This window comes from Podarcis melisellensis, assembly GCF_964234715.1.
Source record: "Podarcis melisellensis genome assembly, chromosome: 3".
NCBI classification, from domain to species: domain Eukaryota; kingdom Metazoa; phylum Chordata; class Lepidosauria; order Squamata; family Lacertidae; genus Podarcis; species Podarcis melisellensis.
Window position 1 is genome coordinate 87320059 of NC_138530.1, and position 26120 is coordinate 87346178.

Here is a 26120-nt window from a genome sequence, read left to right on the forward strand (position 1 = left end):
GATCAGGCTCATGTGACATCAACATAAAACCAAGCCTTCGGGGTTATGGGGGGGATGTTCCTCCAATAGAGATTCAGCAGGTATTGACTTTCAAGTGTTTCCTGCCATGCTTAAGCAGACAATTAAGAATAAAGCTTTTCTGTAATAGTCAGCTGGTAATGATTTTTTATTTTTATTTAATTTTTTTGCTTTAGTCTTATTGCATTTTAATGGTTGTGAACCACATTGATTTTTTTAAAAATGAAATTGTGGTATAGAAATATTTTTAAAATATAAATAAATAAAACAAGAACCACATCTGCAGGCTGGCACAATGAAGAAGTGCTATATGTGTGCTGAGGGCTCATTCTCAAGTGGGGCAACTGCTGCATCAACTGAATCAGAGTCCTGCTCAGTCGGACACTGGGCCCCTCAGGCAGGTCGCATGTCAGAAATGGCCTAAGCTGTCTTTGCATTTATTTTATTTTTTAAAAAGACCAAATCAAATTGTTTCAGCATTCCTTTGTTTGGTTTTTTTCCTCCTTCTTACTAACAGCAAGTTGTAAACGGAGCCTTCATCAGCATATATATGGCACTGAAGCCTATTGAGTGTAATCATGACTCTTATTGTTCTTCTCGAAGAGAAAAGGGATAGAGCTCCACATGAGTTTTTAAAATGCAGAGGTTCTTGCAAGGCGAATAAGACATGTTTTTTCCATGGCAGATATTTGCATGGGAAGAAAGGAACTGTGTTGCACAAGGCAGTGCTTTTTTTCTGGGGGTACTCAAGGGTATGCAGTACCAGCACCTTTTTTCAAATGTTAAAAGTGAGCACCTTTTCTTTCTTTCTTTCTTTCTTTCTTTCTTTCTTTCTTTCTTTCTTTCTTTCTTTCTTTCTTTCTTTCTTTCTTTCTTTCTTTCTTAAGAAATGGCACAAGGTAATAACAACATCCTCAGTGCCTTAGCACTCTGCCATCTCCCAAAGTCTTTGGGCTGCTCTCAGTTATGACAAAGTGAGTTCTAAAGAGGGTTTATTCATAACTGTTGCTTTTCTTTGCCCAAGAGCCCCTTATGGGCTCCACTGAAAGTAGTTCTGGGTGTTAACCACACTTTATTGTTGGCATAGCATGCCACATTAGAGGACATTTCAACTTTGTGAGGATAAACACAGCCATAGCTCTCAGCACGTCATGCAGCACAGACTTCTCTGACAGAATAAAACATAGGTTCCTTGTAATTCTGGGTTCTTGCGTGGAACCAAAGGTGAGGAGTATTATATCCAAATAGCACTGTGTCTGGAAACAGAGCAACTAAGGATCATTCCAGTACTTTTATTCCAGCTAGCTGAGCCAGCATGGCTATAAGTACATTCTGTTCTAAAGCAAGAAGCTATGTGGAAAGCAACCTAAGAATTCAAGTATAAGCTGTAAATAAAGGGGGAAAGGGGGCATCTTCCAAATTGATTTGTGTGGACTTCTGAAAAGTGGAGCCACAAAAACCATACTTTGCACCAATGGTTGTTTGAGCAGCTGTGAAATATGTATTTTCAATGCCCATCTGAGAATGTTAAAAAGAAGGTGGATTTCTTTGCACTTTTTTGGCATTTTGTGTCTCTTTAAATTTATTTGTATGTGTGTGAGAAAGAAAGAGAGACAGAGATCTGTATTTTTGCAATCTGGAGATGGAATAGCTGGTTCTTTGCTCAAGTGCTGCATTCATCTTTATGTGGCTCCCTTTACAGCTACAACTAGCTTAAAAGGTGGGGGGTGGGATATTGATGCTGCAGCATTTAGTGTGCAATCCTGTGCATGTCTACTCAGATGCAGCCCAACTGACTTAAATGGGACTTACTCCCAGATAAGAGACTTTCAGATCTAGTCAACCAGTTAGAATAATCAGTGTGACAGTCTGATCAATCAAAAAGTGCCTCCAGTCTTATTTTTTAGTGCTAATTCTTTTAATGCATAATACTTAGAAAAAGCACCATATGAGAATAGGTATTTCACACATGGGAGAATTGTTTCACTCAAATGCAAATATTTTTCAGTGTAGGCTGCTATCCTATGCTTACTCACCTGAAATCACATCCAGGAGGACTCACTTCTGCGTAAACTTGCATAGGGTTATATAGTGCTAATGGATTCACTGTGCAGGAGTAACTCCTATTGAGTTCAATAGAGCCTACTTACTCTATAGTAAGTGTGCTGAGGTCCGCACTGCACAGCATGCAATTAACTGAATAAGATCTCCTTTACCATCTGAGAGCCCTAAAGCCACTCTGGAATACTATGAAAGTTTGAGGAAAATATGGGTTGTATTCAACATAGCACGAAGGATATTATTCCTTCATTGTAAGCATTTATGCTTTCCTGACAGAAGAATCTCCCCTCTCCCTTCCCTGTGAGCTGTTCTGTAGGGTCTCCCAACCCTCTGGAGAAGGTATTGGGGTTTTTTTGGGGGGGGGGTCCGTTTCCCTAGTGGTAATAATTATGCTGACTAGAGCAACATTTTATTCAAATGCAGTCCTTTGCTGCTTTCAGTCATGTATCCATAAAAAAAGCAATAATGGCATGTGGTCACAGCTACAGGTATTCTATTCATTGGTAACACTAGGATTACAAAGAAAGAGATGATATGTAAATGTGATCAGAAATGCTTTTATGGTCTAATTGAAAAAGTCTTGATAATGCACTTCAGGAAAAGAGGTGTTAAAACATTTAAAAGTAGAATTCTGTGATCTGATAAGAGGGTGGGTGTTATATATCACTGTAGACCTATTTTGGTCTTATTTCTGTATATTTATTTTTTTATTCAGATATTTTGCTTAATAATATCAAATGCAACAAATATTTCTGTGGCATCCTATAGTACTTCTTTATCCTGGGAGCTATTTACTTCCCTGGACTTTGATGAACAGTTTAAAGTGCAGATGAAAAGCTTTGATGAACCTGTTGTACCATTATGAACCTGTCCTTTCCCAGGACCTCTTCTGCTCTGAAATAATAATATTCATAAGCATGTTTGCAACTACTACTCAATCAAACTGGTTCAGAAGCTAGTTAAAATGATCGAGAGAAAAGCACTTGTTTAGTACACATAGGCCCCACTCCCTATTTGCATATGATCTGCAAAGAGACTGCAAAAATTATGAATTGTTTACTAAAGACTGATTGCTGACTTGGCACATGTAGACTATTTCCTGCCCTTGTTTGTGTTGTGTGATTGCTCAAGTCATCTCATTAACATGGTGGCCTTTCTCTTCCATCACTGAAAACATGGATGAAACGTCTACAGATTTGAAAGGGGAAGAGGGTAGCCAAAGACACTTAACAAATGGAGCATGGTAACACTTGCAGCACAAGCCTCTCCCTAAACGTGTCCATAAGGATAGTCTTCATGCTGCCCAACATAAATAAGTTGGAGATGTCACTGAGGATTTTTTGTTTTGTTTTGTTTGCCTGAAGCATTGTAATATTTTGTGGCATTTTACCTTCTTCAGAACCACTAAAATCTTGCTTTTCTGTAAACGGAAACTGATCTGTGCTTTGCCTCTGGTTCTATGTAGAACCAAAATTTGTTTGTGCACAACCATGGTTTTACTGCTGAGGCTTAGATCCACAGGCTTCCACTGAAGAAGTGCGATAGAGAGTTGTACAATATAACTCAAGACAGGTTGAGGTTGTTATTTAAGCAACAACAGCAACCAATCATTGGTAGTTTACATTTTATTTTCACTTCTTAAAGGTCTTAGTAAAAGGGAATATTTGATTGAATGTCAGTCATTCGAATTTAAAGCGTGCACACAAAGTCTTTTGTGAAGCCATTCTATTTTGCATCATACTCCTTTTCCCTCTAAAATTTAGTACAGTATAATCTGACATACACTGTGGGCCCACCAAGCAGAAGACACATATTACCAGCCACATATTTCTAGCCTGCTGCGAACATCAAAATCTCTCCCCCCTTCCCTCATTTTTGTAGTCCAGGAAAGAACAAAAACAGTACCATTGTGATGGAGTCTAGTGAGCTTGAGAGTTTAACTTTTAGTGTGGATCTCATGAATGCCAACATAGTATGCCAGCATCGTATATAGTGCTATCTGCAGGTTAGGAACACAGCAACACCCCTTCCCTTGGTTCATTTAGCTGAGTCTGAACTCACTGGCAGCAGCTCTCCAGGGTTTTCGGGTAGGGATTTTTCTCATTCCTACCTGGAGATGCCAAGGATTTAACTTGAGACCTTCTGCAGGCAAGGCTGGTGGTCTGTCATGGATCTATGGCCCTTTTTCACAGGTGGAGAGGGCCCATGAGCCTGGTGTCTCTGGTGGGCTCTTTGCTGCTGCTGCTAACACCAAATTCAGCCCTTCTTTGCCTTTGGCCCCACTCCACACCATCTCCCAGTGTGAGAGGGTATGGTGGGCAGATGCTGCTCCTTCTCCTTGCTTGAGTAGGGCAGGAGAAAAGGCAGTAGTAGCAAGGAAGAAGGGGATCAGGAAACTCCGGAGGCCTATGGTGCATCTCTTGTTGGGGGGGGGGTCTCCGCACATTACCAATCATGCCTACCTGTGATGTTGCTTTGACTATAGCCTCCTGACCTCTAGGACATTTAGGCATGGCAACTAAGTATGGCACCAAATGCAAGGAGCCCTGCATGGCTAAGTTTCCCCTCCAAAAGCTGTGCCTTCTTCAGACAGTGGCAGTCACTGCTACCAGCTATGTTGATGACCACCAGTTAATGGTCTTTAAAAGATGATTAGATAAATTCATGGTTAAGTTTTTTTTGTTTTTGTTTTTTACTCCAGTGATTTTATTTATTTATTTATTTTCATGCATAATCTTTATTGTTTACAAAATCAAAGTAAAGAGCAAATTATTACATTTCTTTACATTATCTTTGAAATGGTGACTTCCTTCAGTCTTACCACAAATCGTCCTTGTTCATAATAAACATTATTTCTGCATTCCTTTGTTTGTAATGCCATTAAACTATCTCATTTATGCATTTCCTTTGAACATTACCCTTTATCTTTTACAGAGCATCTTTAAAACCCACCAGAGTTATCTGATCCTCTGTTAGACTTTCCAGATATCTTGTAAAACTTTCCCAATCTTTGATAAACCTCTGATCTTTGATGTATCTAATTTTTCCTGTCAACCTGTCCAATTCCACATAATCTAGAAGTTTTGATCGCCATTCCTCCCGTGTCGGTATAGCCTCTGATTTCCAGTTTTTCGCTATTAGGACCCTCGCTGCCGTTGTTGCATATTGAAACAGCTTGTGATCTTTCTTCTTAATCTCTCTACCTACCAGACCCAGCAGGAACGCCTCCGGTCTTTTACCAAAAGTATATTTTAGCATTTTCTTCATTTCATTGTAAATGCTTTCCCAAAACCCTTTAACCTTTTGGCATTCCCACCACATGTGGTAGAAAGTCCCCTCCTTTTCTCTGCACTTCCAGCATTTGTTATCGGATCCGTACATTTTAGCTAATTTTACAGGGGTTAAATACCAGCGATAAAACATTTTCATTAAGTTCTCCTTTAATAGTACACAGGCCGTAAATTTGATATGTTGGTTCCAGAGTTTCTCCCACTCTTCAAAATAAATATTACGACCCAGATCTCTGGCCCAATGTGTCATTACTGCCTTAACTTCCTCGTCCACTAGATTCCATTCCAGTAATATTTTGTACATTTTGGACAAAATTTTTGTATTGTTCTCCAAAATCTCGGTTTGGAATTTAGAATTCTTATCCGCATATCCTTTCTCTTTTACATCTTTCCTGAACATTCCGTGTATCTGATGGTAATGCAGCCAATCAAACACATGGGACTTAACCTGGTCATACGGCCTCAATTTCCACTTCCCTTCCTCCTTCGTTAATAGTTGTTCATAGGTTTCCCATTTGGTTCTCTTATCGCTCTTTTTAACCGACATGACTTCTAGTGGTGACAGCCATTGTGGTGTTTTAGGTTCTAAGACATCTTTATACCTTTCCCACACTTCCATCAGAGGGCCCCTAAAAATGTGATTCCCAAAATCTTTATGTACTTTCTTCTTCCCATGCCACAGATAAGCGTGCCACCCGAATCGATTGTCATGGCCTTCCAAGTCTAACACTTCTACCTCTTCTAATTTTATCCAAGCTTTAACCCAGCACAGGCATGATGCCTCAAAGTATATTTTCAAATCTGGCAGGGCAAAGCCTCCCCTTTCTTTAGAATCCGTTAATAGTTTAAATTTTATTCTCGGTTTCCTCCCCTGCCAGATAAATTTGGAAATCTCCCTGTGCCAGGTTTTGAATATCTTTATGCCTTTAATCACCGGGATGGTCTGGAAGTAAAATAGCAGTCTTGGAAGTACCGACATTTTAATCGTGGCTATTCTCCCCCAGAATGACAGTTTGAGTCTACCCCACGTTTCTATATCCTTTTTAACTCCTTTCCATGCTGTTTCGTAGTTGTTTTTAAATAAGTCTATGTTCTTTGACGTTACCCATATGCCCAAATATTTCACTTTCTTAGTCACTTCTATTTCTGTTTCTCTTTGTAGTTCCTCAATTTTATCTGCTAGCATGTTTTTAGTTATTATTTTTGTTTTCTTTTTATTCAATTTGAAGCCTGCTACTTCCCCATATTGATCGAACTCCGTCAGAACTTCTTTTATTGAATCGAGTGGGTCTTCTATTGTTACGACCAAGTCGTCCGCAAAAGCCTTAGTCTTGTATTCGTGTTGGCCAACTCTGATTCCTTTGATTTCTTTGTTGTCTCTAATAGAGTTTAATAATACCTCTAATATCATTACAAATAATAGTGGGGACAGCGGGCACCCCTGTCTTGTACCTTTGCTTACTATCAGTTCCGTCGACTCCACATTGTTTATTATCAGTCTTGCTCTTTGTTCGGTATAAATTGCTTTTATCCCATTGTAAAATTCGGTGCCCACTTCCATGTATTCTAATTGTTTCAACAAGAATTCCCAGTTTACATTGTCAAACGCTTTCTCGGTGTCGACAAATAACAGTAAACCTTCTTTGTCACATCTGTCTGTTAGGTATTCTATTATATTGATAACACTCCTTATATTGTCTTTCATTTGTCTTCCTGGCAAAAAGCCGGATTGATCTTTGTGAATACTTTCTACCAGAATAGTTTTTAGTCTCCTTGCCAGGACTCCTGAAAAGATCTTGTAATCTATATTTAACAAAGAAATCGGTCTGTAATTTTTGATTTGTTCTGGGTCAGAGTCTTGTTTGGGGATTAGTGTAATCAGTGCCTCTTTCCAAGTCTCTGGTATTTCTCTTTCCTTAAGGATATTATTCATCACTTCTTGTAATGGGTTCAACAGGACCGATTCCAACTCTTTATAATATTTGCCAGTGAACCCATCTGGGCCTGGGGCTTTCCCATTTTTTAAATCTGCTATTATTGCTTTAATTTCTACTGTCTTAATTGGGGCGTTCAACTCCTCTTTTGCTGCTGTGGTGATTTTATTGATATTTTTGGATTTTAGGTATCTCTCTATTTTTCTCGTCATATTCCTTCCTGTATTTTTAAAGAGTCCTCCATAGAAGTCCGTGAAGGCTCTCCTTATTTCTTTTGGCTTGTTTATCTCTTCTCCTTCCACCACTATCCTATTTATTGTGTTCTGTTCCTTTCTTTTTTTCAGTTGCCACGCTAGAAGCTTCCCAGATTTATTGGCATATTCAAAATTCCTCTGTCTCAATCTTTTGACTTTCCATTCTACCTCTCTGTTTATCAACATTGCGTATTGGGATTGTAATACTTTAATGTTTTCTTTTATTTTCTTGTTTTTTGGATTTTGACTTAATTTCTGTTCGTTCTCCTCTAATTGCTTTGCGATTTCTTTTTTCCCCTTTTCCCTTTTTTTATTCTTAATTGCACTCTGTTGAATAAAGAAGCCGCGCATTACCGCCTTACCAGCATCCCAGACCACCTTTATTTTTGTGCCTTTGCCTACGTTTTCTTCGAAATATTCTTTTAGTCTATTTTGGGCCTTTTCTACTATCTCTTGGTCATCCAACAGATAGTCCTTGAGCTTCCATCTGTTTAATCTGCTTTCTTGCCCTTTCAGTTCCATTTTTACTGGGTTATGGTCTGAAATTGTTCTGACCTGTATCTCTACCTTTGTCGTTCTTAAGACTAATGCTTTCGAAATCCAAATCTGATCGAGTCTCGATAGCGACTCATTAGGTTCTGAGAAGAAAGTGTATTGTTTTTCCAGGGGGTATTTGTATCTCCAAATATCTACTAAATTACAGTTTTGTACCAGGGAAAAAAAAGTTCTAGGTAACTTCCCCTCTTTGCTCTTAGTATTCCTTTGCCTATCTCGCTCTAACGACACCACGCCATTCATATCTCCTAGTAATATAATTTTCTGATCTACGTAGTCCAGCAACTTTTCTTCGAGCCTCCCATAAAACTCTGATTTGTTATCGTTGGGGGCATATATTCCCACTATTATTATCTTTTCTCCCTGCCAGTTGATTTGAGCTGCTACTATCCTTCCTTCTTCGTCTTTGAATAGTTGTTTCGCTTCGATTTGTTTGTTAATATAGATAACTACCCCCCTTTTTTTGCTCTGGTCTGAGGATACAAATTCATTTCCCAGTCTATGGTTAATCAGAACTCTTTTGTGTTTCCTCGCTATATGAGTCTCCTGGAGACAGATAATGTCTAGGCTTTCTTTCTTCAAAATATGTTCAATTTTATTCCTCTTTCCTTTATCATTCATCCCCTTAACATTCCAGCTGTACACTTTCAACGCCATTTTGGTTTAATTTATACAGAGGAAGAGGAGAAGTTGTTATTCTTTTTAAATTTCCTCTTCCGTCACTCCCTCCTCTCCCCCCTCCCCTCCCTGGTTCTTCTCTCCCCCCTCCAGATCCCCTCCGGTGCCCTCCTCCAGTGATTTTATTAGACCTTTCAGTGGCAGCCAATCCAGGTTGTTTTTAGATCAGCCTGGGAGCTGGCTGTTTCCATGGCTTCCACAGTGTTTAGTATCAGATTTTCTGTAAGTGTGTTGAAAATGGGTAGGGTGTTTAGTTTGAATTTCTGCATGTAGGAGTTCCAAAATGCCCAACAGGCTTTATTTTGTTAAGTCAGCTTTTTATTCAGTTTCTATCCAGTTTCTTAATGACAACTGGGAGTAAGAGTTAATAATAGTTTTTTTAAAAAAAAAAAACTCCACTGAATAATAAAAACAAAACATGTGTGAACCAGCTAAGATAAAAACTCTCCTGCTAAAAAGAGGAGGGCAGGCTTATAGGGCTACTCCTATATTTGTAGTTTTTGTGTTCTCTGGTTTTAAGCAAAGTGCTATTTTCTCTTCTGTTTCCATTTGTAATCTACTCAAGTAGAAGCAGCCAGATTTTTGAACATTTAATGTACTGTGAAATTCTGCTCAGTGCTACTTGGGTGACTACAATCCATATATGCTTTTATCAAGCACCTTTCGTGTCCTCCTGTGATATGGGGTGCAGGGAAATTAAAATGTCAAAATAAAAAATTCGTTGTTCAAATAGTCATGAAGCGTGAGCCAGAAAGCCACCACATCTCATATCAGTCATAAACTCAGAAGGTGGTTTTAGGCAAATCCAGCTTCTGCAGCCATTTGCAATCATAAAAACGAACTACCTTATAGGCCTGTTGTAAGTATTACTTAAATAAAGTATGTGCAAAAACTTGTATAGTATAATACCAACAATAAAAGCAATGAAATTTCATGTTGGAAAAGTCACACAAAATATTCACCTCATGTAAAATCTTTCCAAGGGTTTAAGTTTTCAAAACAATTGTCCACAAACACTAAAGGGGATTACTTCTTTCTTACTTTTTACATACTCGAAAACTGTAGCAGTTGATCGCATAGAAAAACCACGTAGCTATCCTTCTGAAATTTGGGGAGATTGATGCCCTCAGGAGAGGCAACATTGCATGAAATCTTCCTCCAATTCCACCCCCAAATTTTAAGAAGTTATGGACATTTCGTTTTTAAAAAGAACATCCATGTCTGCACATTTCATCAAAAGAAAGAAGACTCTAGCTAATTTTCATTAATTCCCAGTAGTGGAGAAATGAAGCGGCCTTGCATGAACCCTTAGCTGAATTGGGCAGCCTATGAAGCACCTCAAACCAAGTCAAACTGCTTCCCAATATACCAAATCAGGGTCCAAACAATATATTGAAGTCTGTGCACACCTCTATTTCTGACATAAGGCAATATTGTCCTGGGCAAATGGACTTATCCATGCACCATTTAGCTGTTTTCCAGTGTTCCAATTGCTTTGTTCCAGATATTTGTTTTCCTTGCTCCAAGCTACCAACTGAGAGTGCTACGTAAAAGGTTAGAGGAAATGCTAAGGGTTTTGATATGTAGAACAATAAACTCAAGGGCTTGTTGAGGACAATTTAGAGAGCGATTAGGTGCTACTAGAGGGCAGGGTTTGTCAACCTTAGACGCTGTGCAGAAGGAGAAATTGCAGCAGGTGAAGCTTGTAATTGCATAGTCCTACAGGGCTGAGAAAACCTACCGAAATTCCCTCTTCTGAACAACTATTATGGCACAGAAGCCTTTGAACTTACTGGAGCTCTTTTCTTCTTGCTTTGATGCTTGAGGAGAGCTGAGACTGCCATTTGATTCCAATGTATACATTGGGTGATGGCTTCAATGATGTGAGTTCTGAAAGCACAAGGATGTGTCACTTACATTTGGTTGGTTTGTTAAATACCAGAAATACTTTCATTGTGAAATAAGGGGGCAATTGTTTCATTTGTGAAATAAATAGTGCCTTTTTTAACATGAAATGTGCCAAGGGGGCCATGCTGAAATAGAGTGGCATGCAAAACAGTGGCAGTAATTGAGTGCAGAGAAATTTATTGCAAGAATGTCTGGCACCCCATGTTTTGAGCTATAGCTCTTCACTGGGGTACTGCTCCAACAAAAGATAGTGTGTGAATCTCAAAGCATGAGAATCACAAATACAGAACACAATATAGAGCAATTGTTCAAAAGAACTAAAGTATCATTCATTATCTTCTCAGATCTATAGGAAGAATAAAATAGACCTTCAGTAGGTGCATTTTGTAGTGTGGGTGACAAAGTGTTGTATGTAGCTCAAAACCTGTTTTGGTTTTACATATTCTTGTAATAAACCTGCCTTTGCATGTAAATATCAGCTATGGGCATACCTGCTCCTCCCCATTTGTTCGAGTTAGCACCCCTGCTAGGGATTGCAGTTGTAGACGAGTTGCAGAAAGTGAAGGAAAGTTGTTGTCCACAATTTCTACATTAGTATTTTCCCCATCACATTTTGGCTAGCTCTGAAAGCATAAATAGTTTCCCTATCTGTCCTTAGGTATTTTTGCTAAGTTTGTCCTCGTTTTCCCTTACATGGGGCCTTATAAAGTTCTCTGGTTGGAGAACAGGGAGTGGCATTTAAACCATAATGCTTTGTTATTGAATTTGGAACGAAAAGGAATTTGCCTCTGTGTTGCCTTGCTCTTGGCATTGCTGCTATAAAAATTGCCATCAGTGCTCATGGCAGAACCAAAGGTGCTGAAATCTGTGAACTCCTTTGAAGCCTGAAAGTAAGACATGCCCTCAAAAGGCAGTCATATTGAAAAGGATTCAGTTAAATTCAGGGAAAAAATTATTTATGCATATGTATACCCCATACATAGTGGGATTTTCAAAGATCATAGGAATGAAATGTATGAGGAAATGCATTGGTACATATTTTCAGAACAAGAAATGTTCTTTCTATTTTGTTATCTTTCAACATCCCTTGAACATTCTTTGTGAAAAGATCTAAATAATTCTAATTCTATGTAGTTCTTCTTGTGAAATGAGAATATTTCTCTGCTTGAATAAACTGTTAAAACGATCATGACTGGCCCATTGACCAACTGATACTCAGTTGTTTAACTCAATGGTGTCAGGTCTGAAGATGTGCCTATCTATGTGGCCAAGTCAGTGGTTTCACTGGTGTTATCAATTTGACATTTTACAAAAAGAAAAAGGAAACATTTAATACTACAGATGCTCACATTGGTCAATATCTGCAGTTGCTCAGTTTTCTTGCATGCGATTAATAGAGAATTCAGTACCAAAGGAACCCTATTGCGTTCACCTATTGTGTGCAAACACCAGGAACAGGCAGCTCAGGGCAGGTAGTCCAAGGATGTTACAAAGAGTGCTGTCATCACTGCTGCATAATAGGCAGTAATCAGAAGGTACAATTCTTCCACATCATTGAATCTCTCTGCTTGTAAAACAATCCACTTGCTGATTTCTGCCTGTTTTTCAGCACTGAATGCACAGGAACTCTGCCAACAAAACCTTCAGAGTCCTAGATTCTATTTCTTTGCCTCAGTGGTAGGTAATCAACTAATGTGCATTCTTAATTTCCCCCCCTCCCCAATAGATTCTAGCTATATCCAATACCAAGGGAATTCTTACATGGAATTTGAGGGTTTTCGTTTGCAACCACAAAACAACATCAGTTTAGAATTCCAGACCTTCAGCTTCGAAGGAACCATTATTTATATTGAACAGAACCCAAGAACAGTGGGACATTTCGTTATTCAACTTTCTGTCAAACATGGGACCTTACAGGTAATGTTTCAAATTATTGTTTAAAGTACAGTTTGAGCTTCCCCACACCACATCACCAACAGCTAATACATTTGGGTACCCATGGATGTTATTAAGTGTTTAGAAGCAGTTCTTTTAAAATGATGGTGGTGGTGGTGGTAATGATGTCACTGTTTAAATTGCCCCCTTTCCGAATCCTGTTACAAGTGGTAATTATGACACCTGGGGATAATATTAATGCATGATAGGGGAGGGAAGCTGTGTGGGCATTGATAACAACAGTTCACATGAAAAATGTACAGGAATAGAATGTGGCAGAAGAATGTGGCCCTGCTTCATGATCGGTAGTTCATGGACTCTCAGATGAAAACAAAATACTAGTAATATACTGAGTTAACCTATTAGGTACATCATAAATATGTTAAAGTCCTCAATATCCCAGTTATTCAAAGGTTTAATAAAAAGTACATCCACCTGGTTCTAATGACACCCCCCCCAAAAAAAAAGCCCATCTTGAGTGCCTTAATTGAACTATCATTTCCTGGACTCCCTTATAGGGGAACCAAGATGGACAAACTGGTTTCCATTTCTAGTGTGGACTTGCCTATGACTGTCTGGCATTACCCAATCTGGTCTCTCTAGGACATGTTAGATTACACCTGGATGGCACCAGTTTGGCCTAATTGATCTTGTAATAAAGGGTTTTTTTGAATCTGGCAGAACACAGAAATGTACACTTTTGTCATATCATATACACATTTATTTCTTCCTGCACATAATCCACTAAAGGGACTTGCTTTAAAATTATCTTGCTGTGCAGCAGTAGCTATAGCAGTATTTATTTGCAGTATATTTTTGTTGCACAGTAAATGGGTAGAATTTTCAGTTTTTCTGGATTGAGACTAAAAATTATGTCTTCTGATAGTTCATATGTATAAGAACTGCTCATTGTCTTTACATTTATAATGAAAAGATTAATAAAGAAATAAGCCCATGTAGTTGCAGAGATGTGGCTGTTCCAGAAAATTTTGAATTGAGGAAAATTTTGTATCAGAAAACCTTCGGATGCCACAGCAAAGTAAGCAAAATACTTCGACACTGCTAAGCTCACCTGATATCGAAGTTGTCATCCATTCATTGTAACCCATGAAGTTATTTCTATAGGAAAATAAACCCCTAGAAAAATGTCTGCCTCGTGTCACTGCACAGATGTTAAAAAAGGAGTGTGCAGTACTGAAAAACACATAAAACCTACGGGAAGCTCCCAGTGTTATTTGTGTCTGTATGAGAAGAATCATGGCTTCCACAAGCATTGTGTGAAGGAAGAGCCCTCAGTCCCCAGATCCTATTTCAGAGCACTTGTGATTTACTTATTGGCACACAGACAAATAGATCAGCTCCTGCTTTTCATTAATTCACATTAATGGATACCACAGAGTGCAATTAAAGACATGATTCTACACACCACACATTGCCCAATGATGCTTTCCCAATTGCACAATGGGGCTTCTGCTTTCTCCTTTCCCAACCAACTGGAGCAGATTTCGAGGGCATGCAATGGGAGCTGAAGGGGGGAGGAAAAGGAGAAGGCAGATGCCCACTTGTGCTATGTTTGCTCTCACCCAGTATATACAATTACAGATAGGTAGCCGTGTTGGTCTGCCATAGTCAAAACAAAAAAAATTCCTTCCAGTACCACCTTAAAGACCAACTAAGTTAGTTCTTGGTATGAGCTTTCGTGTGCATGCACACTTCTTCAGATACACTGAAACAGAAGTTTCCAGACCCTTCTATATAGTGAGAAGGTGGGGAGGGGTATTACTCAGAAGGGTGGTGGGAATGGGTGATTGGCAGATAGCTGTGATGAGCCTGTTGATGACTCTTAACGACTGCAATAGGTCTTACAGGAAAAAGCAAGGGGTGAGAAGGTGAAAAATGGCTTTGTCATGAATAATGAGATAAGAATCCAAGGTCTTTGTTCAGACCAGGTCTCTCCATGGTTTTAAGTTTAGTGATAAGTTGCAATTCAGCAGCTTCTCTTTCCAGTCTATTTCTGAAATTCCTTTGTAGTAAAACAGCTACTTTGAGATCTTGTATAGAATGTATAGATCTTGTATAGAAACCCATTCCCACCACCCTTCTGAGTAATACCCCTCCCCACCTTCTCACTATATAGAAGGGTCTGGAAACTTCTGTTTCAGTGTATCTGAAGAAGTGTGCATGCACACGAAAGCTCATACCAAGAACTAACTTAGTTGGTCTTTAAGGTGCTACTGGAAGGAATTTTTTTTTGTTTTTCCAGTATATACAAATTAGCTAAACACCACACAGGTATGTAAAGTGTGGATTAGCAAGGACGCTGACTTTCAGCGCTGTTAATGCTGAAGGTAATAGTCTACGAAAGGATCATCAGAAAATGAAGTTGATTTACTCATTCCTAATCTTATTTGCAGCAAAGGAACATGGATTTCCTATTCAGTTACTGGCTTAGACATCTAATAGCAAGATTTATGTTTTGATCAAAGTTTTTTGGTGCTAGCTGGCTTGGCCCCGAGTTGCATATGCACAGGAATTGTCCTGCTCTGTCCGTTAAAAATGTGAACTTCAGTGTGCATACAAGCATCTGCCACTGAATGTACTGTGTGGTTTTAGATGAACAAAAGAAACCCCTGCATGCATATCTACCATGGGGAAGGGAAGCATTTCCTCTTGTGTCCTGATTTCACTCATTTGTGTTTCAGCTTTTAAAAATTACTGATGCTTTGCAATTACAATAAATTATCTCCCCTCCCCGCTTCCTTTATTCAGTACCAATTTGTATGCGACAGCGTAGGAGAAATTAGAAACATCAGTACTAATGTGAGAGTGGATGATGGACAGAAATACAGAGTACGCATTAGGTAAGTCTATTCACTTATTTATTTGTTTTGCCATTCACAGTGTCTGAGTTTGTCATAGAGGATAATGGGCCAATTGATCAGTTCAGTCTGCAAGGTTATCCTGGTTCACACCCTGAGATGCAGACCTAACATTAATGAAGTCAATTGAAACTTGACCTCGACTTCAGCGAAGTGCAATACCAATTATCATGGGAACGATGTAATTAATTAAGATTTGTGACTTGTTCCCATCCCAGAAGGATCACAGCAAGAAACAGTTATTTTCAAAGAAACAATATCCAGCTTGTAGGCTTTTTATAACCTTCAGAGGCCACTGGCTGTTCCAAATAAATGGGCAGTTGATTTGCAAGAGTTTAGCAGCCCTAACTAGGATCTCCATCCAAACCAGCTGTGGGGAACCTCCATCCAAACCAGCTGTGGGGAACAAGTGAATGTTGCTGGCTCCTGATGCACTAGCATTATGCTTGCACCAGACTACAGTGTTGAAGTCCTGCTGGCAGCTTGATGCCCCTTCCCCACAATTAAGCACATGGTGTCATCTTATTTATTAACCTGGGACAGTATGGTACAGTGAATTCCAATGGAGCAGAATACTTAAAAATTCAATAAGCAAGTTAACTGAGCAATAAGATGTGGAAGGAGCATATTGTTCATTTTTAAAAATGGCAGTTTTGCTGCCTTAAGACTGAGACCGTAAGGCCAGGTGCCTTTCTCCACCACTGCTTATCATTAGTAGACACTATCACACACCATGAAGTTTCTTATTGGAATTATAAAATGTTAATTTTGAGAGAAAGCATGCAGGGCAGATAGAGCTAACAGCTTTTAAAGGTAGGACATGAACTCTCTGTCTCGTTAGATTAAAGCCATCTCTACTAGTTTCAAAATGCTAATGTTGATACTAATGGGTTCCGTTCAAAAGAATGAAAAAAGCTTATGCTTTTCTTTAGAAATTTGCTGCTTGTGTACTAATGCACATCTCATCCTTGTGGTTGCAATGGCATTTAACACTCTGCTTAGGGGCAAATCTCACTTTCTACTTATGTGCCCCCAAACCATGGCTCCTCCTCATACAACCTGGCACCAGGTAAAGGCAGCTCTCTTCCTCCAGGCCTTTGAGTAGGCTTAGTGACTATTTGAGAAAGCAACAACAGACAGATGAGTCAATGCTATGTGTTAATTGTGGTTTGTTTTTTTCTGCATTCTTGCTACCCACCCCAGGATCACTTGTGAAGACAGGTGAAATATAAGTGCTACACAGTTTCTAAAGAATAAAAAGGATATAAGTGAATTGTTATCTCCGACAATACAATTACGGATACCTAGTTAGGAAAAATCCTCTCTGAAAGACATGCAGGCCTTTGATTATTGGGCTCATTCATTGTCATATGATAGTGAAAATGACCAAAAGGACCTACTATGGGGGTGTGTTTCTAACCATTCATCTGAGCACAAAATCCAGCAAGCTCATGTTCTGGCAAATGCGCATACAAGTTAAAACTAAGTTAACTGGATTGAAACCAATTAACTCTCTCTGAATAGTGTGAAGTCATTCTTAGGCAGGCTATGGACTCAGCCACTGGTCAGTCAGACATTCAGTCCTCCCAAATATCAAAAATGTGTTTCCCAGCTAACTGAAATGGATGGGATGACATAGGTTTGCCAACTGAAAATGGTAGCCTTCACATGCTTACAATGTGTGGCTATGGAAACATGGGGGGGCGGAGGTGGCCCTTCCATGAGGTAGGGAAGAAGCAGGTGCCTCAGGCGGCAGACGTGCAAGAGACAGCACTCTGCCTGCCCGTCCCTCCACTCCTGCTACTGGTGAAATGCCCCCTTTTACCGGGAGTGTTCCGGCAGGCTACTTTGCAGCTCGTCTTTAATGCCCCTAGGATGGAGAAGGTGAAAAAGCCATGGTCCAACTGGTTTCATACATCTGAACATGGAAAAACATTTCAAAACTTGTAGACTGTACTTGATGCTCAGGAAACATATATATACAGCACTTCGAATTGTTCAGAATGTTCCACTGGGTTGCCCGGGTAATGTTTTTAACAGCACAGTAAGGGAGGACCGTATTTTTTCATTCACACAATGCAGATGGGACAGGGAGAGAGAGAGAGAGAGAGAGAGAGAGGTTTGCCTGAGGCCAGCTGGTTAGGTTGTGACAGAGCTGAGATTTGAACAGGGGCACTCCAGAACTGCAGCTCACTCACTTAGTCACTATGCTAGACTAGTCTCATGACATCCATGTAATGCAGTGGATTGATGCATAATTAGACTGATAAGTGTAATTAATTTGGAGTCTTTCTCTAATTAAGCAATGGTTTAAATGGATTGACGTAGAAGGTAAATAAATGAAAGCTAATATATTCTGGGTGTGCATCAAGATCAAATGGGAGCAATCAAGGAAGACGGTTAACTGGCTTTTAAAAAAAGAAAGAAAGAAAGACTGCTCAGAGCAGCTGGTTCTTCCAGATTATAGTACAAGAAGAAAACTTCTGCTACAAGGTATTGCTTTTATGGCACACAGGAAAATTATGGCACATTATTCAATTTGACGTGGCATTATCATGTATGAGAATTAAGCTGCAATATTATCTGGGCATTAAACAAGCTAATACCAAAAAGAAATTGCCGTAGAAGGGCCTTCAGAAGATCATGATAACCAAGTCACTTTATTCCCAATATATCTATTTCTATATTTTCAATTGACTTGATTAACCTGTGGAGTAAATTTTGGGAGTGTTATTTTGATCTTAGTCTTTTTTTCACAGATGAATGGATTAGCAGATGGGCTAATAACCTCACTTCCTGGGGGTAATGTCACACATTAGTAAATGTCATAAATACTTCATCCTCCAAGAATAGTTTCAAGTATCTTTTTATTGGGGGTTGGTGGTGAGTGTACGCAATAAAGGAATTGGATTTAATGGCACAAAACCCTCAAGCAAAGCCGTCATTTCACATTATGCTGATTCCCTGAAATTTCCCAGTCCTTTTTTTTTAGAAGTCTTGACAACACACCAGCAACAATGAATTCAGGGTTAAAGGTAAAGGTAAAGGGACCCCTGACATTAGGTCCAGTCACAGGCGACTCTGGGGTTGCAGCGCTCATCTCGCTTTATTGGCCGAGGGAGCCAGCGTACAGTTTCCGGGTCGTGTGGCCAGCATGACTAAGCTGCTTCTGGCGAACCAGAGCAGCACATGGAAATGCTGTTTACCTTCCCGCCAAAGCAGTACCTATTTATCTACTTGCACTTCATGCTTTCGAACTGCTAGGTTGGCAGGAGCTGGGACCAAGCAACAGGAGCTCACCCCGTTGCAGGGATTTGAACCGCCGACCTTCTGATCGGCAAGCCCTAGGCTCTGTGGTTTAACCAGCAACAATGAATTCAGGGTTACCAGAGACAAATAACCATACAGATTTATGATGGGACGATGAGCTGCTTGTGCGTAAAATGCAAGTCCCTCAGAGTTTGATCAGGTTTTCAAACCTCTGCCTGTGACGGAGCCCCTCCAGCATGGCTGCGTCAATCACTAGTAGAATCCGAAAGTGGCTGCTTTCGGAATCGTTTCCAACATAAAAGCTCTTTAACGGAAACACGTCGTCTGGCCTCTCGGCGTGACAGTTTCCGGCGAGGTGTGGGTGTCCCTATAGGAGGTCCTGAGACCTCCCCACTGTTTTCGCTGGAAGCGTCTCTGAGCCATCCCTCCGACTCACTTTCCCTTGGAGTACTTGCTCGCCCTCTACTGGTTCCCTCTTCCGCTGCTACTCCTCTCTCAACCTCAGTGAGCCTTTGCGCCCCCGACGCTTTAGATGGCAGTTCCCTGACATCCACCTCCCCTCCAGGGCCCCCTTCACCCCCTCCCGTCTCCTCCCCTACTGGCGGTGAGGAGGTAAAACCCCTGAAAGAACCTCCTTCGTCTTCCGACGTCGCGAACACTTCCCTCCACTTGTTGCTGTTCCTACTCTCTCGGTAATCTTCGTCATCGGAGTCCACTCCCTCTTCCAACTCCGACTCCGCGAACCCTTCCATTTCCTCTTCCTCATCGGTGGTGCCGAAATACTCCCTCCTAAACCTTGCTATCGGCTGAGGTTTCCTCGGGAACCTTTGGTGGAACGTTTCTGTTAAAACCTCGTCATTGACTTCCTCTGCATTCACCCAGGTGTTTTCTGACTCCGGTTCCCCTTCCCACGCCACCAAATACTCCACCTGATTTCCCTTCCACCTGGAATCGAGGATTTCCGCTACATGGTTGCGGCGTTCCCTCTCTTCCAAGGCTGGTCCCCTGACGTACTCCCCTTCACGTCCCCCCCTGTATGGTGACAGTAACGACCTGTGGAACACTGGGTGCAATTTCATGTGGTTGGGTAATCGGAGTTTGAAAGCTACCGGGTTGACCTGCTGAATGACCTCAAAGGGTCCCAATCTTCTGGGCCTCAATTTCTTACAACCCCCTTTGAACGGCAACCCTTGGGTTGACAACCACACTTGATCCCCCACCCTTATGGTTTCACCTTCCCTTCTGTTCTTGTCTGCCTGCTTCTTATATTGTGCCTTAGCCCTTTCTAAGTTGAGCTGGAGCTGATGATGGATCGCTTCCATCTCTTCTACAAAATGTTCAGCCGCTGGGACGCTCCATCTCTCCCCTCCTTCCCCTGGAAATGCCCTGGGGTGACACCCGTAATTAGCCAAAAAGGGACTCATCCCTGTGGACACATTCTCCGCATTATTGTAGGCAAATTCTGCCAACGCCAACTTTTCGACCCAATCGTTCTCTCTGTCATTGACATAACACCTCAGATATTGTTGAAGAATGCCATTTGCTCTTTCCGCCTGCCCGTTGGTTTCAGGGTGCCGGGCAGTTGAAAAATTGACTTCCACGTGCAGCAAGCTCATGAGCTTCCTCCAGAACCTGGAAGTAAATTGTTTGCCGCGATCTGAGATCACCCTCAAGGGAGCCCCGTGCAACCTAAAGATGTGTTCTACAAACAACTTCGCTGTTTCTTCCGCTGTGACTGCATGTGAGCATGCTACAAAGTGGCACATCTTAGTTAACAGGTCTACTACTACCATGATGGCTGTTTTCCCCTTGGACTTTGGCAGATCCGTCATAAAATCTATTGATATCGCTTCCCAAGGCCGTTCTGGTGTGGGTAATGGTTCTAATAACCCTGCCGGCGCCCTTCTTTCCCCTTTGGCTCGCTGACATTGGTCACACCCTCTTACATACTCCCTTACATCTTCCCTCACCTTAGGCCACCAAAATTCCCTGGTAACCAACCACATGGTCTTGTGTTGTCCAAAATGTCCCGCCGTGGGGCTATCATGCAACTGCTTGAGTACTCTCCCCCTCAATTCACCTTCGGGTATATACAGTGCCCCTTTGTAATACAATGCCCCATTTCTTTCCTCAAAACCTCCGGGGCTCTCGCCCTCCCCCCTGAGACCTCTGAGCTTATCCTGGGCATATTCATCATTTTCCGTTTCCTCTACCAGTTCTCGTTGCCCCACCAGCGCCGCCCCACACACCCAGCGGTCCTCAGGGATGACATGTCTCTCTTCGATCACCCCCTCCCCTTCCCAATACTCTGGTTTGCGTGAGAGCGCGTCCGCCCTGACGTTTTCTGGGCCTGGCACATAACAAATTTCAAAGTTGAATTTGGAGAATTCCTGTGCCCATCTCACTTGTCGTTGGTTGAGCACTCGAGCTGTTCTCCAATACTCTAAATTCTTGTGGTCGGTGCACACTTGCACCTTGTGTTGTGCCCCAATTAATAAATGTCTCCACCTCCGGAATGCTTCGTGAATGGCAAGTAGTTCCCTGTCATACACCGTGTAATTCCTCTCGGATTTATTCAGCTTCCGCGAGAAGAAGGCACACGGTCTCCACTCCGATGCACTCCTCCCCGGTTGAAGAAGGACCGCCCCTACCGCCCGGTCGGATGCATCGGTTTCCACTCTCATGGGTTTTCGTAAATCCACATGCAGAAGTTGTTCTTCCGAGGCGAAAGCCCTTTTCAGTTCTTCAAAGGCTCGATCCGCCTCTACCGTCCAAACAAATTTCTTCTTGCTGCTGAGGCAGTCGGTGATGGGCGCCGTCAAGTGGGCAAAGTTCTTGATGAACTTCCGATAAAAGTTCCCAAACCCCAAGAATCTTTGCACGTCCTTCTTGGTCTTCGGTGTCTTCCATTCCAGTACCGCTTGGACCTTGCCTGGATCCATGGCCAATCCCTTGTCTGACAAGCGGTACCCCAGGAATTCCACCTCCTTGGTATGAAACTGGCACTTCTCCAGTTTCACCCACAGCTGGTTGGCTTGCAGCCTGCCCAACACTTCTCGAACGTCCCTCACATGCTGTTCCTCATCTTCCGAATACACCAACACGTCGTCTAAAAAGGCCACACAATTCTTGTAGAGCAAAGGTCCCAGAACGTGGTTTATAAAAGCTTGAAAACACGCGGAGCCCCCTTGTAGACCGAAGGGCATAACGAGGTATTCAAAGGCTCCCAAAGGGGTAAACATGGTGGTCTTCCATTCATCTCCCTTCCTTATGCGTATCAGATTGTACGCCCCCCGCAGGTCCAGCTTTGTAAAAATCTTTCCCTTCCTTACTCTGGTCAAAATGTCATCAATTCGGGGCATAGGGAAAGCCAGGGGCTCCGACACTGCATTGAGGGCCCTAAAGTCACACACCAGTCTCGGTTTGTCTGTGTTCTTTTTGTCCACAAAAAACACTGGGCTGCCCCCCACCGCTCGGGACTCTCTGATGAAACCTCGCTTCAGGTTTTTGTCAATGAACTCCCTCAGCTCCTGCATCTCCCTGTCTGACATGGCGTACAGCTTGCCTACTGGGAGTTGGGCCCCAGGGAGTAGGTTGATTTGACAGTCAAAGGGTCTATGCGGTGGCAGTTTGTCTGCTTCCCTTTCGCTGAATACGTTGCTCAGATCTGCGTATTGCGGGGGCACCTTCCCTTTTTCCATTACTTCCATCCCGGCTAGGGTGACTCTGTCTCCTCCCGAAACCTTCCCCTCCTTGCAGTGTTCTAGGCAATGCGCTGACCCAAAGGAGACCACCCTCTGATGCCAGCCCACTAGCGGATCGTGTAGCGCCAGCCAGCTCATCCCCAAAATGATGGGCGCTCCTCCCAGGATGGCCACATTAAACGCTATCTGTTCGGTGTGCCTTGCCACCCTCATTATCATCGGGACAGTCTGTTGGCTAACTTCTCCCCCCAACAGCTCTCTGCCGTCAATCGTAGTCACCTGCAAGGGGTTACTTAAAGGGATGGTCTGTATCTGGTGCTCAGCTGCAAACTCCTTACTCATGAAATTACAGGAGCTGCCTGAATCCAAAAGCGCCTTGATCTTTAGTGGGTGTCCGTTTGGCAGTTCTAGTAACACCTCTATCACTAAAGCGGGTCTGGGAGGTTCCGGCATGGGCACTTTCACTGCTCTTTGGCCTGGCTGCTGTGCCCCGACGGTGGCAGCCAGGCGTTGGCTTTTACTTGCTCCTTGCCTTCCTCTTCCTTTCCCCCAACAGCTCCTGCCATCCCTTGCCATTCCTTTCTTTGTGGGCAGACTCTGGCAAAGTGCCCTGGCTGTTGGCAGAGATAACATCTCTTGGCGCTCCTTCCCTCCTTCTTCCGCCCTTCACTGGGATTTGAAACTGCGCGCGCCCGCGCTGTTCCAACTTCCATCGGCTCTGCCGGCGGGAAAGGTGGCTCTGGAATGTCTGGAATGCGGAACTCCCTCCAACGGTCTCCTTTCCCTTCCCGCTTTTCCAAAGCCCTCGCCTCCTGGCGCGCTCCTATGCACAGCGCAGATTTGGTTAACTGATCCATAGACTCCGCCCTGGGCCCCCGGGAAAGCTCATCTTTGACGGTTGAAGAAAGCCCCTCTTCGAAAAGCATTTGGATGGGCTCCGCCGATAGGTCCCACCCCAATTTATGAATCAGCATAGTAAACTCAGTCCAGTACTCACGGACAGATCTGCTTCCTTGCTGGCAAGCCATTAACTGCCTTCGCACCACCCCCTGCTCAATATCGCTGGAAAACATCAGGTCCATGGCACGAAAAAACTTCCTCGTGTCCTTTAGGATCTCATTATTCGCTGCCATCAGGGGTCTAACCCAATCCTTCGCCCCGGATTCGAGATGGCCAATCACAAAAGCCACTCGCGATTCCTCGTCGGGGAAGTCATCAAACTGCAAGTTTAGAGCGTATTGCATCTCTGTTCTAAAGGCATGATAGTTCCTGGGATCCCCCCCGAATTTCTGCACCAATCCTGGCACCTTTCTGGCGAGCGGGGTGGTTTTCTCCTTTCCCTTTTCTGCATCCTGAGCCCTCCTCTCCTCAAGCCTCGCCGTTTGCAGCGCCAACTGGATCTCCAACGCCCTGTACCTTTCTTCCAGGCTTGGACCCCCTCCAGCTGCTCCTGCTCCTCCGGTTCCGGCTGGGTTGCTCATGATGCTTCTCCCTGCACAAGCTGGCTTTCGGTGACTTTCGGATTGCTATGATGGGACGATGAGCTGCTTGTGCGTAAAATGCAAGTCCCTCAGAGTTTGATCAGGTTTTCAAACCTCTGCCTGTGACGGAGCCCCTCCAGCATGGCTGCGTCAATCACTAGTAGAATCCGAAAGTGGCTGCTTTCGGAATCGTTTCCAACATAAAAGCTCTTTAACGGAAACACGTCGTCTGGCCTCTCGGCGTGACAGTTTCCGGCGAGGTGTGGGTGTCCCTATAGGAGGTCCTGAGACCTCCCCACTGTTTTCGCTGGAAGCGTCTCTGAGCCATCCCTCCGACTCACTTTCCCTTGGAGTTCTTGCTAGCCCTCTACTGGTTCCCTCTTCCGCTGCTACTCCTCTCTCAACCTCAGTGAGCCTTTGCGCCCCCGACGCTTTAGATGGCAGTTCCCTGACAAGATTGATTTGGGAAACAATGTAAATCCCCTCACCCTGTCACGGTGATTATCAAAATAATGTTACCTGATGTATAGCTCGCAAATCTTGATGCTCCTGGGAACATTTTTCCACCGCCAATTACTTTTTTTTTTGCCAATAATTTTTTATTAGTTTTCCATACAATTGTACATTTTTATCCAAATTTTAACAAATCATCTCTTTTTGAACTTCCTTCAGCATCTCTGACAATCATCCATATTTATATCTTTAATACGCATTCCCTTCATTCATATTGCCATTAAACTTCCCTTCTCCTTCTATTTCTTATTAACAATACTTCTTTGTTTTTACAGTGCCTCCTGAAATCCCACTAGCGTTGTTTTCATGTCACACACATTTTTCAGATAATCTACAAACTTCCCCCAGTCTTCGATGAACTTTTGGTCTCCACCACCAATTACATGACACATACATCCCAGTCCAGGTTGGCATGCTGTGCTGACACAGTTCCTTCAGTTCTCAGATTAACAGAATATATGAGCCCCATTCACACTTGCTTCCAGCACTGTCAAAGAGTTTACTTCCTTGGGATGTCTTCCTATGGCACTCCTCTAAGTATTTTGAGACAGGAATCATATTAGTGGGGTCAGGAGTGTGGTACTTTCAGAGTTCATCCTTGCCGGGTCGTGAAAGGGACCCCGCTGATCACTGAGTATCTGTAAATTCAGGCTATGATATATGTATTTACCTTAAGCCTTTTCTTAGTATATATCTTTGTGTATGTATTCAGTATACATGCATTTTAAAATCTCCAATATAGAGTGGAACCTTGGTTCTCAAATGACTTAGTTGACGAACAAATCAGCTCCCGAATGCCAAAAACCCAGAAGTAAGTGTTCAGGTTTTCGAACGTTTTTCAGAAGCTGGATGTCCAGTGCAGCTGTCGGCTATTGTTTCCAGGGCATCTGTGCCAATCAGAAGTTGAATGGACTTCCGGGACGGATTATGTTCAAGAACCAAGGTACCACTGTATAGGGATTTCAGGCAATGCAGAATAAGATATGATGATAGCCTTGATCCTTGAAAACAGTGACAAATTGCACACCCAATTCAGTAGGTGAGGATCTCCCTGACTGACCTGAAGTTCAGCGGTTATCGCCTTTGACAGTGCTCATCCTACATGATAGATTATGTAAAGGCTTGTGAGGGGAGCAGAATACAGTTTTATCCTTTTTATCCTACTAAGCCTGATTCAGAGTAGACTGATTGAAATTAATGAACCTAAGTTAACCCTGTCTATTAATTTAAATGGGTCTATTCTCAGTAGGTAAAGATAAAGGACCTCTGGACAGTTGCGGAGCGTCATGCTCTGGCACCGGGGGGTGGAGAGCAGGCAAGGGCGGGGCTGGCATGCATCCCAGGGGCGTGGCCTGCATCCTAGGTGAGTGGCATGCCGTCTGCAGGGGCAGCCACAATGGCACCCCACCAGGATCATGCTGCCTGGGGCAGTGCGCTTCCCCCCCACTCCTCTTCCTCCGCCAGTGCCCCTGGAGGGTTAAGTCTTGTTGTTGTTTGTTGTTATTTAGTCGTTTAGTCGTGCCCGACTCTTCATGACCCCATGGACCAGAGCACGCCCTTAACTATGGTGTGCAGTGCTCATTTAGCTTCAGGCCGGGGGAGCCAGCATTTGTCAGCAAACAGCTTTTGGGGCCATGTGG

At 42.6% G+C, this 26120-nt stretch overlaps 1 protein-coding gene across 5 annotated transcripts in view; it reads left to right on the top strand.

Annotated features, from left to right (window-relative positions):
* The window catches only part of EYS (eyes shut homolog), a 567790-nt gene that overhangs the window by 335377 nt on the left and 206293 nt on the right, over positions 1 to 26120 (top strand). For all 5 annotated transcript variants that reach the window (XM_081905892.1, XM_081905891.1, XM_081905893.1 and 2 more), the window contains 2 exons: positions 12425 to 12615; positions 15403 to 15494. In XM_081905892.1, the coding sequence (XP_081762018.1) occupies positions 12425 to 12615; positions 15403 to 15494 (283 nt within the window). The remainder of the gene's footprint in view (positions 1 to 12424; positions 12616 to 15402; positions 15495 to 26120) is intronic.